Source organism: Triticum dicoccoides, chromosome 3B (assembly GCF_002162155.2).
Source record: "Triticum dicoccoides isolate Atlit2015 ecotype Zavitan chromosome 3B, WEW_v2.0, whole genome shotgun sequence".
NCBI lineage: Eukaryota > Viridiplantae > Streptophyta > Magnoliopsida > Poales > Poaceae > Triticum > Triticum dicoccoides.
This window is the reverse complement of record NC_041385.1, coordinates 648,540,824-648,554,586: the sequence shown is the minus strand read 5'-3', so window position 1 is coordinate 648,554,586 and position 13,763 is coordinate 648,540,824. Positions and strand designations below refer to the sequence as shown.

The 13,763-nt window shown below is 45.9% G+C and overlaps 2 protein-coding genes and 1 long non-coding RNA gene across 4 annotated transcripts; 2 read left to right on the top strand and 1 right to left on the bottom strand.

The window, feature by feature from the left end:
- The first annotated feature begins 2,292 nt into the window (after window positions 1–2,292).
- On the top strand, window positions 2,293–6,220 carry LOC119277623 (probable anion transporter 3, chloroplastic). 2 transcript variants are annotated; one of them, XR_005137232.1, is made up of 9 exons: window positions 2,293–2,788; window positions 3,385–3,611; window positions 3,748–4,111; window positions 4,204–4,248; window positions 4,332–4,478; window positions 5,069–5,206; window positions 5,353–5,386; window positions 5,481–5,814; window positions 5,909–6,220. XR_005137232.1 is itself a non-coding variant. In XM_037558905.1 (8 exons), the coding sequence occupies exons 1-8, from the start codon at window positions 2,378–2,380 to the stop codon at window positions 5,663–5,665; spliced, it is 1,551 nt and encodes a 516-aa protein (XP_037414802.1). In that variant the 5' UTR covers window positions 2,293–2,377; the 3' UTR covers window positions 5,666–6,220. The 2 variants fall into 2 exon arrangements, 1 of the variants encoding a protein (XP_037414802.1); XM_037558905.1 differs by having other exon boundaries at window positions 5,481–6,220.
- An 836-nt stretch (window positions 6,221–7,056) lies between these two features.
- On the top strand, window positions 7,057–12,000 carry LOC119277624 (calmodulin-binding receptor-like cytoplasmic kinase 2). Its single transcript, XM_037558906.1, has 6 exons — window positions 7,057–7,369; window positions 7,959–8,155; window positions 8,262–8,430; window positions 8,898–8,987; window positions 11,171–11,469; window positions 11,556–12,000. The coding sequence occupies exons 1-6, from the start codon at window positions 7,087–7,089 to the stop codon at window positions 11,850–11,852; spliced, it is 1,335 nt and encodes a 444-aa protein (XP_037414803.1). The 5' UTR covers window positions 7,057–7,086; the 3' UTR covers window positions 11,853–12,000.
- On the bottom strand, window positions 7,168–11,667 carry LOC119277625. Its single transcript, XR_005137233.1, has 3 exons — window positions 11,543–11,667; window positions 7,380–7,430; window positions 7,168–7,306 (listed from the first exon to the last, which is right to left on the bottom strand). It is a non-coding gene; the product is annotated as an uncharacterized LOC119277625 (long non-coding RNA).
- Window positions 12,001–13,763: the final 1,763 nt, after the last annotated feature.

Here is a 13,763-nt window from a genome sequence, read left to right as displayed (position 1 = left end):
TGGAGATGGCCAATTTCAGTGTTGTCAATAGTGAGCAACTTTTGGAATACAGTTTTCCAGGTCTCTTCTAAGTCTAATTTGAAATGGTGTAAGCCTATCCATGTTCATTAAACTTTATGTGGATGTTGCATTCTTTTTGGATGAAGGAGTAGACACAGCTACTGCTATTTTATGAGATGACACATGTAATTTCTTGTCTGCTCAATGCAAGTTTGTTATGTAGGTTGCCGACATAATTACAACAGAAGCAATGGATATGAGAGATGGTGTGGAACTTGCTAACTCCCTTGGCTTCAACCGGATGGAGGCAAAATATGTCTCTCTTCAAGTGATTAATTTTTGCACCGGGCAAGCAAGATGGTGGGATAAGGCATCGACAACATTCGTAGAGTGTGTGGATATAACTACAATGATTGGCAAGGTCATATTTAACTATTGTTTTCGTTCGGCTGATCAAACGACTCATGTGATAGCAAACTAAACTAATTGTAATGATTCCGTTTTTAATTGGTTAGATGAGCCTAATGAGTTTTTTGTTAGTAAGCTCATGACTGACATAATCTTATTTTGATTTTAACAAGCTAGCCATGATGGCCTTCTAAAAAGGGATAACTTTTTTTAGGCTAAACACACACTTTATGTATTGCTCAAGAATGTTTAAAGGAATACAATTGAGATCAGGAAGTTGTAGTAGCCAAACATGGTGGCCTACAGAAAGACTAAGTGTGTACTTAGCGAGGCTATGTACCTCAATATTCGAGGCCCTTCCTTCAAAAATAAAAGAGCAGTGAGCGGCGCTAGAAATCTAAAGACATGAGCTGAATTTCTTGGATGATGCGGTCGTCCTTCCCACCATTGCCCTCTGAAATATTTGAGACCACCACCTTGCAGCCGAACCTGACAACGATGTGTGTTTGCATCAGATCAGAAGCCAATGCCATGGCTTCACGGTAGGCCAAAGCCTCCAGTGTTGTTGGATCAGCGACCCCCAGACACAGAAGCTCCCATGCAAGTTCCATCACTGCTCCTGTATATTGTACCAATGGTTCCACGATTTGAAGACCTGAAAACAACCTTATCTACCTTGATTTTACCATAGCCTACCGATGGGGAGGGGGGAGCAGCAAGAACAAGCATCGTGATCAGTTTTGTGTCTGTGGCAGCACAAGAGTTGGTCTACCTGCATTTTTTCCGCTATGAACCAATCAATGAATGCATGCGTGTTGGTCAGGCTCTCAAAATCATTCTCGTGGATCGTTTTGTGTCTGGCGTACCAAATTTCCCATAAAGTGACGAGCACACGAATGAATGTTGGATGGGGGAGCTTCTCCATGACAGTGAATATCCAACATTTTGCATCAGGCTCTGTTGTTTCACTTATGACGTTCACTAGGTCTTGGTCCTCGAGGGCCCAAATACAACACGACTTGGTGCATTCTAACGGTGAGTGTCGCTATGAATCAACATTCCCGCACAATACACAATTGTTGGTTGTAGCCATGTTTGGATGATGAAATAAATATGCCGACGGAATTGGTTGTTGAGCCAACCTCCGAAGGAATATTCTAATTTTCGAGGGCACGTGTACTTTCCATAGATGACACCATGATCGATGTTCGGCTTCGGAGTTTGACGAGTCCCCCCGGCGGTGCTTTGTGATGACAAGCATCTGGTAGGCTGATATAAAGGAGAAGGTCCCCTTTCGATTGTGACTCCACGACCAGAAATCCTCAATCTGTCTAGTGCATAATGGAATAGAAATAATCGCCTCAACATCAAAAGCCATGAATGTGTTTCAAACCAGCTCCCTGTCCTAGTCTCCCGTACTGTGCAAGATGAGTTCGCTGACCAACTGTGGTGGATCTGATGTCAAACTTGTGATGTGTCTCGCGTTAAAATCTTGAGGAAGCAAGTTGTCACGTCATGCATGAATCGTTGCACCATTATAAATTCTACGTACGTATCAAGCCTTGAGCAAGTTGCCTTCAAAGATTGCGCTCCACACTTGAATGGTGAGCTACCCAACTCTGATTGCAGGAATTCAGATTGTGGGAAATATACCTTTTTTGTTTTTTGTTTTCTGAGACAATTGTGGGAAGTGCCTTGCCTGAGAATTCTTGCACAGCAGCAGACCGGAGAAGACGGAGCCGCCGGCGGACCTTGGGGCCGAGGGCCACTTGTCACCGGCTCCGGCCCATGCAAATTGCGAGTTGTACCGTCAAGCCGGGCCAGAACAAACCAGCGCCAGCATCACGGACCACGTGAACAAAGGAGCCCGTAAATCTTACACGTCACTGCACCAATCCACCTCACCTGAATCATCCACCCACCACTTCCACTCCGGCAGAGCGCACCCAGGCGGCGGAGAAAACAAACCATGGCCGCTCCCGGCCAACTGCTCCCCTTGACCCGCTCGCTTCTGCCTCCCTCCGCTCCCCCCTTCCTCTCCGGCCGCCGTCGCCTGCCTCCTCCCGCCCGCGCTCAAACCTCGCGTCCGCCTCCATGGCAGCCCCGCCGCCTCGCGTGTCCTTCTCCTCTTCAGCCGCTCCGCCCTCTGGCCGGGAACAGGACCCGCCCCGTTGCTGCGCCTCCTGGGGCCTCCGCCGCCGGTGGAGGCGAGGCGCAGGCTCTGGCGGCGGAGTTCATGACGTCTGAGAGGGTGAAGGTGGCGGCGATGCTGGGGCTGGCCCTCGCGCTCTGCAACGCCGACCGCGTCGTCATGTCCGTGGCCATCGTCCCGCTCTCCCAGGCGTACGGATGGACCCCTTCCTTCGCCGGCGTCGTGCAGGTTCCCAGCTCTCGCTGCTTCTGTTTGCTGTTGATTGTCTGCACTACACTACACCACTCTTCCATCAGTGACTGAACGCAATTGTGTAACTGTGTTTGGTGATTGAATGCTCAACTGCGACGATTAAGGTTTAAACAGGTGGTCCAGTGCTCAATTGCAATTACTGTTTAATACTTTAACGGTGGCATCGCTCGGATGACAAGCTGGGTATAAGATTTAATACATTTTCCACTAAATCGGTTACTCACATGTTAATTCTTTCAGTTTCTTCATCCATATTATACATTATGCATAGTTTCCTCCCATGGCAGCCATAAAGTAATGTACAAACTGTTGTGTTTGACAAACCATGGAAGTCCGGATGTCTGTTCACCTTAACCAAACTGTGGAGTGCCCACTGCCTATACTGTTCTTGTTTGCCCACTGCCTATACTGTTCTTGTTTTCTACTCCCTCCGTCCCATAATATAAGAACGTTTTTGACACTAGTGTAGTGTTAAAAATGTTCTTATATTTTGGGGCAGAGGGAGTACATGACTGTGTGCATCATCCTTGAATGATGTGGTGATGCCATTGTGTTTTTGATGCTTCATACAGTCGTCCTTCCTTTGGGGATATCTGATATCACCTATAATCGGTGGAGCGCTTGTTGACTACTACGGTGGGAAGCGAGTCATGGCGTATGGTGTGGCTTTATGGTCCTTCGCTACATTCCTTTCCCCTTGGGCAGCTGCACGCTCACTTTGGTTGTTCATCTCAACTAGAATTCTGCTCGGTGTTGCAGAAGGAGTGGCATTGCCATGTATGAACAATATGGTGCTGAGGTATTTCTTTTGATTTCTGAATTTTTGTTCACTTGATCAGTCTTCACGCTTTTACCAGAACCTAATATTTATATTGTTTTTGTTGCCCTGCCCGTCAAGATTTATGAAAACGTTTACATTGGGCCTTTTCTTACAGGTGGTTTCCTCGTACTGAACGATCTAGTGCTGTGGGGATCGCGATGGCTGGCTTTCAGCTTGGAAATACCATCGGCTTACTTCTTTCCCCTATTATCATGTCACGAACTGGAACATTTGGACCCTTTGTGATTTTTGGTTTGTTTGGATTTCTGTGGGTGCTGGTGTGGATATCTGCTATAACGGGAACTCCTGGTGAACATCCTCAAATATCAGCATATGAACTAGAGTATATTACAAAGGGTCAGAAATTGGTGAAACCTCAAGTTCAAAGTGAAAAACTAAGAAAGATCCCTCCGTTTAGAAACCTACTTTCTAAATGGCCGACCTGGGCTTTAATTTCTGCAAATGCTATGCATAGCTGGGTAACTCCTATAAACTTAACTCTTGGTTAGATTGTGCCATGTGAAGAATACTGTTTATGGGTAATCTCTTGAGGGCTGTGTTATTTTTTCAGGGCTATTTCGTCATCCTTTCATGGATGCCAGTGTATTTCAAAACCGTAAGCCCTGATTCCGCTGCATGTTTCTAGACTAAATAAACTGATTCTCCCTGTGGTTTAATAAATATTTCCTTGGTGGTCAGATATTTCATGTCAATCTGAGAGAAGCTGCATGGTTTAGTGCAATTCCCTGGGTCATGATGGCAGTTTTAGGTTATGTGGCTGGTGTTGTATCAGACGCACTTATCCGAAATGGCACAAGCATTACTTTAACTCGGAAGATAATGCAGGTGTGTTGCTGAAATTTTCAGGTTAAAATAAAAGTGAAGAATCATCATTGTGTTTTTAGTTTGTTTTATTGGATAAGATCTTGAGTACACCTCCACATTCTTACCAAACATACCATAATTTTGTGATATGATGTGCGTTCACTATTGGCAGTTGGTTTCACAAGATACATCAATCAGCATATGTTAAGTTTGTAAGCTATTGTATGTTTGGAATGCAAGGCATGGATATTCTCAAAGCAACTTTACATATGTTAAATTTGTAAGCTATTGCATGTTTGGAATGCAAGGCATGGATATTTTCAAAGCAATTATTAACATAGGTGACCCTTCATGAACAACAACTTTACCAATCTACCCTTCTTTTTGTTATCCAGCTTGGCTAAATTATAGTCAGAGCTGAATTGTATATCCGTAACACAATTCTCGCAATGGTAAATGACAGTAGAATACTCTGGTGAAAATGCCAAGTTTTTGTGCTACCACCTGCCGTTTATTACTATTGATTTGAAAATAAAATTTGTCATCTCAATGTGGATATATGCTGCTGGGATTAAATCCAAGCTTTGACCCTTTAATATTGTTTCGTGCAGACAATTGGCTTTGTGGGTCCTGCTATTGCTCTTATTGGTTTGAATGCAGCAAAGAGTCCAGCCATTGCTTCAGCTTGGCTAACTATTGCTGTTGGTTTGAAGTCCTTTGGTCACTCAGGATTCCTTGTAAATTTTCAGGTGTTTAAACTTGTAACATTAGTTCAGTGTGCGAAGCAGTCACATTTTTTTTTAATTTCATTCCCCCACCCCCACCCCCCCTCCCCTGACACCCAATTCGGATTCTCTTTCCTATCTGATGGAAATAATTTTTAAATTCTTACCAGGAGATCGCCCCACAATATGCTGGAGTGCTACATGGTACTAAATAAGTTCCTTGTGCTCCCTGTGTTTTTGTTATAGTTTTTGTGCATATGCATTACTATATATTTAATCTATGTTTGTGTGCTAACAGGAATGGCAAATACGACGGGAACATTTGCTGCCATTTTAGGAACTATTGGAGCAGGATTCTTTGTTGATCGGATGGGTTCTTTCCGTGGATTTTTAACATTAACATCACTTCTATATTTCAGCAGTGCCCTGTTCTGGGATATCTTTGCTACTGGAGAGCGTGTTGATTTTGATGGCAGTAGCTAGTGGTAAAGAGAAAATATATAGTAAACAATTTGATGATTCACTGGGAGTATTGTGGCATTATCATATGGGATAGTACCGGAAATTTCCGTGAACGAGAGATGAGCATTACACATCCGGACTACAACATCGTGTGCTTCGATGTAGTGGAAGTATGTGGTGAATTGTCTTATTGTGGAAGCAGGGTTTCAGAGGTTTAGATCATGTGAATCTTTCTGATGCGCAAGTCCGAAATGTGAATTTCAGGAGTCAAGGATACCTGAAGCATGCCAGAGAATAAATGGCGGTGTAGGAGCTGTACTTTAGGGGTGGCAAACTGGCGATGGCAGTGGTAGAGACCGAAAATAATGGACAGTATGGTTGAATGGCTTGATCTAGCATAGTTTGGTGAGGCAAGAGTTGCCCTTGTTTAAAATGGCTAGCAGTTGTACTGCATGATTAGTGAAAAGGTGAGACCAGGAACTCACAAACAAAGTGGGGAACCTGTTGAGGGTGTAAAGACAGTAATATAAGTTGTGGAGGGCATTTAAACTCATAATGTGAGACATTTTAGCTTGAGCCGGCGTTTCATGATAGCTGTCCATTGACCGAAGGAGAATTATAGTTATTGCAATGTCTTACTGTTCATAAATGTGCGAAAAATATAGTATGGTACTTGTAACTATCAGCATACCTAGTCCCCTCAAATATTGATTTGATGTGAAATAGAGGGGGCGCATTGAGTTCTAAAACGCCACTTGGAGCTCCCCGCTGATGCGAAACAGGGTTAGGGTGTCGAAATGCCCTGAATAAAAGAAAAAGGAAAACAGCTGCTGTGCAATCATGGACGGACGTGTACATCCTGGTCATAGTGACTCCTACTGAAAGAACAAACACCAAACTACCTGAAAATCAACTGCTGGTCATATTGACTCTTACTGAAAGAACAAACACCAAACCTGAATCAACTGCTGGGGTGACGTACGACATCGTAACGGCAAGTCATCCGTCAAGGGCCTGAACCGTCCAGATGATCAACTCAAACTTTCCTGTGGCAGCAGAGAATGTAATGCTTCCTTCGCTAGGGTTGGAACTCCAGAGTAGAGGACGGCACAGGATGAAGCCTGGTGCACTTCTCTCTTGCCAAGAGTCTGAAGGCTCAATCTCTGCATCCTTCACCCATATTAAATTCCTGGTCTCTGAAGTGTTGTTATCATAGACGACATCAGGGCTCCACTGGTTTGACCTTAGGCCCAAAGGAGCATTCCTTTCATAGTTATTTAGAGGTACCCACCACCACCAGGTCAAGCTTGAACCGGTCCATTGCGTTATGTCCAACAAAGTTCAAGGAAAGAACCAGATGAACTGCCTGTGAGAGCAGGTTCCAACGCCATCTTCTAACCCCGTCGGTTATGCAGGCAGTTTGATCTCCAAAAAAGAAAGTTATGCGGGCAGCACGCCATCGAGCACTCAGCTCGGGCCATGGAGGAGACCTCTCTGCCTCCAACCATGAGTTTCAGACAGATCCGGTCTTCTACAGGGCATCCACCTATACACCTCCTTCCAGTGTGCCTGAGGAGAAGGCCAGGAGCAGGAAATCATTCTGGGAAGAAGCTGCTACGACGATTGCCGGAGCATGCACAAACTGCCTCGCTCCTCGCCAATCTGAAATTAGGGAGGGCCATGTCAAATCCTCGGAAGATGCTCATGATGTGTCCACTAGTTCCAGTAAGCTCACCTTTCTCTCTTCATTCATCATGTACATGTTATCCTGTGACTGCATATGTCTCTGCAATTTGAGCCGGTTATTTTAGTCATTAAATTGAATTGCACAAAAGAAAACATGTACTTATGTTAACTTGGCACCTAGTCAAATGACATGTGAAAGGCCTTCAAAATTTGAACCATGCAAAAATGCAAATTTGTAGCATACAGCAACAATGAGGAGTCAGTTCTCATCAAGGCCAAACTTCTAGGTTAAATATCATATAATACGGCATGATGTTTCGTCTATCATCAAACCAGCTTATTAAAAGCTTTTAGAGAATCCCAATTTGCCACCTTCTCTGTCCTGTTTACATTAATCTTGGGGACGCAAGCCTATGTTAATTCGAAATCCATCAAGTTAGCATTGTAGTTCAGTTAATACCATCCAGATATTTCTCCCAATCGTTATTTCTGTTATTCAAGATATTCAGCTTGCATTTTCATCAGTGTGCATGCATGTATTTCTAATATTAGCTGTTCCATTGATGAAGTAAAGCGAGTTTGATTAACTACAACTAAGAAATTTAAGGTTTCCAATGATTTATGGCAGTCTCGAGAATTTCATCAGTAAGCAGCACAAGCACTAGTCAAACCAAGTCATGGCAAGACCAGTTCTCATTTCAGGAAGTTTGCCTGGCTACTTCAAACTTCAGTGAACAGAACAAAATTGGGAAAGGAAATTTTGGCACTGTGTACAAGGCGAAGCTCAGGGATGGATCCATAATAGCCGTAAAGAGAGCTAAGAAGGTTAGTGGAAGGCTATCTTATCAGAGGAAGTTCACATCTTTACTAATAAATTACTCCGAGCAACGAAATGAATGAAATCCTTTCACGTAACATCTGGAATTGGCAGAATATGTTTGACAGGCACCTATCTGCAGAGTTCAGGAGTGAAATCCAGATATTGTCTAAGGTAGAACATTTAAACTTAGTGAAGTTTCTCGGACACCTGGAGCATCAGGATGAGCGCTTGATTCTGGTTGAGTATATCAGCAACGGAACACTACATGAACACTTGGATGGTAGGTCAAATTTGCTTGAGGTCATTGTAGTATTGTTAAAATGTGTACAGATAGAGAACCCAGTAAGGCCGTGGAACTGGATGAAATCAAACATACTCCCTCCATTCCTAAATATTTGTCTTTCTAGAGATTTCAACAAGTGACTACATACGGAGCAAAATGAGTGAATCTACACCCTAAAATATGTCTATATACATCCGTATGTGGTAGTCCATTTGAAATCTCTAAAAGACAAATATTTAGGAACGGAGGGAGTATTATTGTAGGTATTTTCTTATACAAGTCACTAAGTAAATGTTTGTACTCTATTTTATTTTTATAACCATACATGTTCAATGTTCCCTCTATAGCTTTGTTACTCAAGTCTTCTTGGGACTGAATGTATGACGTAGATATATTGCTATTTCTCTCACAAATTTCTACTAGATTAAACGAATTTTGGGACCACAAACTTTTTCACTATGCAGGATCAAGAGGGGAACCATTGGAATTTTCACAGCGTCTCAACATTGCCATCGACATAGCTCATGCTGTTGCTTACTTACATGGATACACAGGTATTATGCTCTACTGTACTTCTCTATGACAACACTAAGACCACTCAATTTCAGTTACACCCTCCGATCCATACAAAGTTGTACTAAATCAGCGACAATTAATATGGATAGGAGGGAGTAGCATATTTGGTATCCCACAGATTACAGTTTCCAAATTCAATATCTTTGTTCACAAGCATGGTTTGCCTTATTTTGAAATATCTGTTGGGCCTTCAAAGGGGGGAAATGTGCTACATTGTGAACAATTATAGATGTACCTTGCACAGAGCATGTATATGTTTGTATCCACACTTACGTGAGGTCACGCATACATGAGCAAAGCTCTGAATGTCTAAACTAAGGGCATCTCCAACGCCGACCCTCAAACCTCCCGCAACCGTCCGGACCGCGGAAGCCATCCAACGTGGTCCTGTATCGGTCCGCGGCGCGATCCGGATGCATTTTCTCCCGTAAAGCAGAGACAAACGTGGGGGAGGGTTGCAGGAGTCCGGACCGATCCCACGCTCGCTTCTGACCGCCCTAGCCCACCAAAAAACCCTCCCCCTCTTGCGCGTTTTCGGTTAGTGCCGCTCCAGAGCGTCAGCGCCCGCCTTCATGCCCGGCCAGAGCGGACGCGACCGCTCACTAGCGCCGGCATTGAAGCGGCGCACAGGCCGAGAAAGCGCCGCCCGCGTCGCTTCATGATGCAGGCGACTGCCGCGTGTTCAAACAACATGACGACCGCCTGTCCGTCCGTCTGCCGCCCGCATTGATGGCACTAGGAGTGCTGAGGCCTCTCCTTCCTCCGGGCCACTCGTTCGTCCCCCTGCCACCCACCATTGCTATAAAAGCTGGTGCCCCGGCCATAGCCGCAGTCATCCACCTCCGATTCCTCCCCGCAACACTCCCACCATGGATCCCTTCCCCGCCAAAGCTCTCTGGGACAGGCTGACGTCAGGCCAGAAGAAGGGCCGCCATTGTTGCCGGCTGGCTGGCCGGCAGGCAGCCGGAGGACGATGACGTCCCAATGGAGGACGTTGCCGACGACGAACCGGCACCACCCTCCTCCTCCCCGCCACCATCCTCCTCCTCCGCGCCACCCTCGCCGGTGCATAGCACCATGACCATCGGCAAGGCCCATGCCCAATACATGGACATGGTGCGGGAGGAGCAGTTCCGGGAGGCGCCCGCCGCCGCCTAAAACCACCACCTCCTCCACGAGCATCTGCAGGCGGAGGAGCAGATCGCCGCCGACAGAGTGTTCGCGCAGGACACTGACGTGGCGGAGCAGGAGGCGTTGCTCGAGTCCTATCTCTCTACCCGCGAGATCCGCCTCGCCCGCTGGCGGTACCGGCAGCGGGTGGCGGACGCTGGCAAGGAGTGCGACGACGGCACGGGCGAGGCGGTGTTCGGCGAGACCGGCGAGGAGGCGGATAACGCCGAGGCCGCGCCCCACTGCCACCACGAAGAAACCGGCACGGCGATGTGGAGGCGGACAACTTCCCTTCCCGGGCCTCCGGAGGCGGAGGTTACGGAGGCAGAGCTGGAGAGCGCCGAGGCGGAGTTGGAAAAGGCGAAGCTTCAGTTCTCTTGGTTCATGGCCGGACACAGGGAATGGGTGCCGTCAACCATTTAGACCTAGCCGGACGAGCTCCGCTTAGTTGATGTAAATGCAATGAAATTAGTCATGTATAGATGAAATCCGTCAAGTTTAAATGAAATCCGTCATGCTTATATGAAATCCGGCCGTGTTTATCTGAAATCTGGTCATGTTTGATTGAATTTCGTCTTGTTAGTTTGAGTTGTTGTCAAAATGTATGCAGCCAGCGTTGGATGTCGTCCTCCCGCATCTGTGTCCGCGGACTGGTCCCCCTGTCCGCGGACGGATGCGAGAGGAAATTTGCGCGTTGCCGTTGGAGATGCACTAATCACCACAAATTTCAAATTATATTTATCAAAATTTGTCCCGCATCCGTGTCCGCGGACTGGTCCCCCTGTCCGCGGACGGATGCGGGAGGAAATTTGCGCGTTGCCGTTGGAGATGCACTAATCACCACAAATTTCAAATTTTATTTATCAAAATTTGTCGGTATTTTGCACACATTAAATTTATGAATCCCTAAATAATGTATCTGCATCCACGACAGATACGAATTACCGACATCCTAATGTCTGACCAATATTTCTGTATGATGGAGATGCAGACAACCCAATCATCCACCGTGATATCAAGTCGTCCAACATTCTCCTAACAGATCAGCTGAGAGCAAAGGTGTCCGATTTCGGCTTTGCGCGCCTAGCCCCATACGACACCGAAGCAACTCACATATCAACAATGGTGAAGGGCACGGTAGGGTACGTCGACCCCGATTACCTGAACACGAACCACCTCACTGAACGCAGCGACGTCTACTCCTTCGGCGTCCTCCTCGTCGAGCTCATCACCGGCCGACGACCCGTAGAGCGCAACCGTGGCCGGCAGCAACGCCTCAGCACCGAATGGGTAAAACATCTCCACTCTAGCAAACATTTTGGGCGTTCAAAGGGACTGCAATTAAGGTGTTCGACGGAATTACCATGTGGACGCAGGCGCTGCGGAAGTGCAGGGAGGGCGACGTGGTGGTGGTGATGGACCCCCGGATGCGCAGGACCAGCGCGGCGGTCGCGGCCGTGGAGAGGGTGATGGCGCTGGCGGCCGAGTGCGCGGCCCCGGAGCGCGCGGCGCGGCCGGCCATGCGGCGGTGCGCCGAGGTGCTCTGGTCCGTCAGGCGCGACTTCCAGCAGGAGCAGCAGCGCGCCGCGGGCGCAGTAGCGGGAGCGGGGGCAGGAACGAGGCGGCGAGATGACTCCACCGCCACGTACGGGTCGTCGTGTATGGAACAGTAGGAAAGATCGGGATGTTTGTCACTTTGTCTACGCGGCTATGAACATGATTTGAGTTTTTTATTTTTGGGTTTTATCACTTTTGCCACGCTACTCAATTTTGTCATTAGAAGTTTCAACTACTAAAAAAATGTAATCCTTCTGTTAAGTATATGCTAAAAAATGTCACTCGACACCGTTATAATTTGATCAAGGTCATTGACCGTTGTGAAATGACCAAAATAAATCTGAACCTTACTTGTCTGTGCTCCCCTATAACCTGTGGGTCCTAATTGTCATCACATCGAGAACTAAACTACAAGAAAAAATAATGACACGTGGAGATTCGATCACTCATGTGTAAGCTATTTTTGCTTCTAATTTCATTCTTCATATATTGAAACTATGGCCTACAGTTACAAAGAGTTGTAGGGGGGACGCTGATAAGTGGGGTCTAGGGGTATTTTAATCACTTCACCCCGATCAATGGTCTTCGAGCGAACGGTAATGATGTTGAGTGACATTTTCTAAGTACGTGTTTAACTAAAGGATGGCATTTTTTAATACTTGAAACTTCTAATGCAAAATTAAGTTGTGTGACACAATTTATAGCAAAACTAATAAAAATCCTTTCTTTTCTTTTGCGGGAATGATTTGAGTTGATTAGAGGTCACGCATGGTATCGTCAAGTTTATTTACAATATCTAGACTTTGCGTTAATCGATTCATACAACTATTTATTCAATATAGGTTGATTACAACTGTCTAGCAGCATGAACTCCTAAACAACCCACAACAAAAGTCATAAATAGATGGAGTGGCAATGATACCAGAGTAGTTGGTCAATTCATATTTTCATCGATCAACTCCTCTGCATACACCCCGTCTAACTGTGAACTTGGGTTTTTTTTCTTGGTGCAATATAGAACTCTATGCAAAAAAAAATTTGCATAACTGCGATGTTTCTCCCCATGACCGTGTTAAATGGCGTTCAGTATGTTACAACATTTTAGACGCATCCACAAAATTTGAACTTTGTGAGTACGCGACAAAAACTTCTGACGTCTCCATTAGGGCTGGAAAAAAAGCTTGTAGTTCGCGAGCTAAACGAGTAGCTCGTGACTCGGCTCGAATCGACTCGAACTCGAAGAATAACGAGTCGAGTCGAGCTTTAGTTTAAAATCGTTTATAGACCAAGTTAAACGAGTCAATCTCACGAGTACTCATGTAACTCGTTTGGCTTGGTATAAAAGACCAGCTACTCCAAATCCAGAAAAAAATCAGCTACTCAGGACCCTTCGTCCCAAGCGCATAACACAAGGCCCAACCGTTGAAGGCCCAGCCGCCCAGAAGACTCATGTGTTACAAGGGAATTACAATTGTTTAGTTATATATATGTTTAATATATAATCATTTTTATCATATTTGAGGGTTTTATGTTCATATCTTTAACGAGCTTAACAAGCTAAATCGGCCGGCTCACGAGTTATACGAGTCGAGCAAATCTTGGGTTTGAGATCGTTATAGTAACGAGTCGAGTCGAGTCGAGCTAGCTCGTTAACGAAACGAGCTCTAGCGAGTCGAGCCGAGTTGGCTCGGCTCGACTCGAATTCCAGCCCTAGTCTCCATCAACAACACAGGCACTCACTTTTGTCTGGCTGGGCTCTGACCCCCCCCCCAGAGGTCGTTGATCTTTGTAAGGTTGAATCTGAGCAATACAAGTTTTTACCCGCAAAAAAAAGAAGTACTGACTTTTGTCAATTCTGGCTTGCGGTCCATGAATCTGGCTCTTGGGAGCTTCAACATAACCTAATTGGGTGACCTTGGGTCAGTTCCCCGCATCCTGACATCTTCTTGGAGCTTGGTGGTGTGACCTCAATCTCCATCACAAGGTATCTATGGTGCTTTGAAAGATGGGTCAGGGAAAGAAGAGGA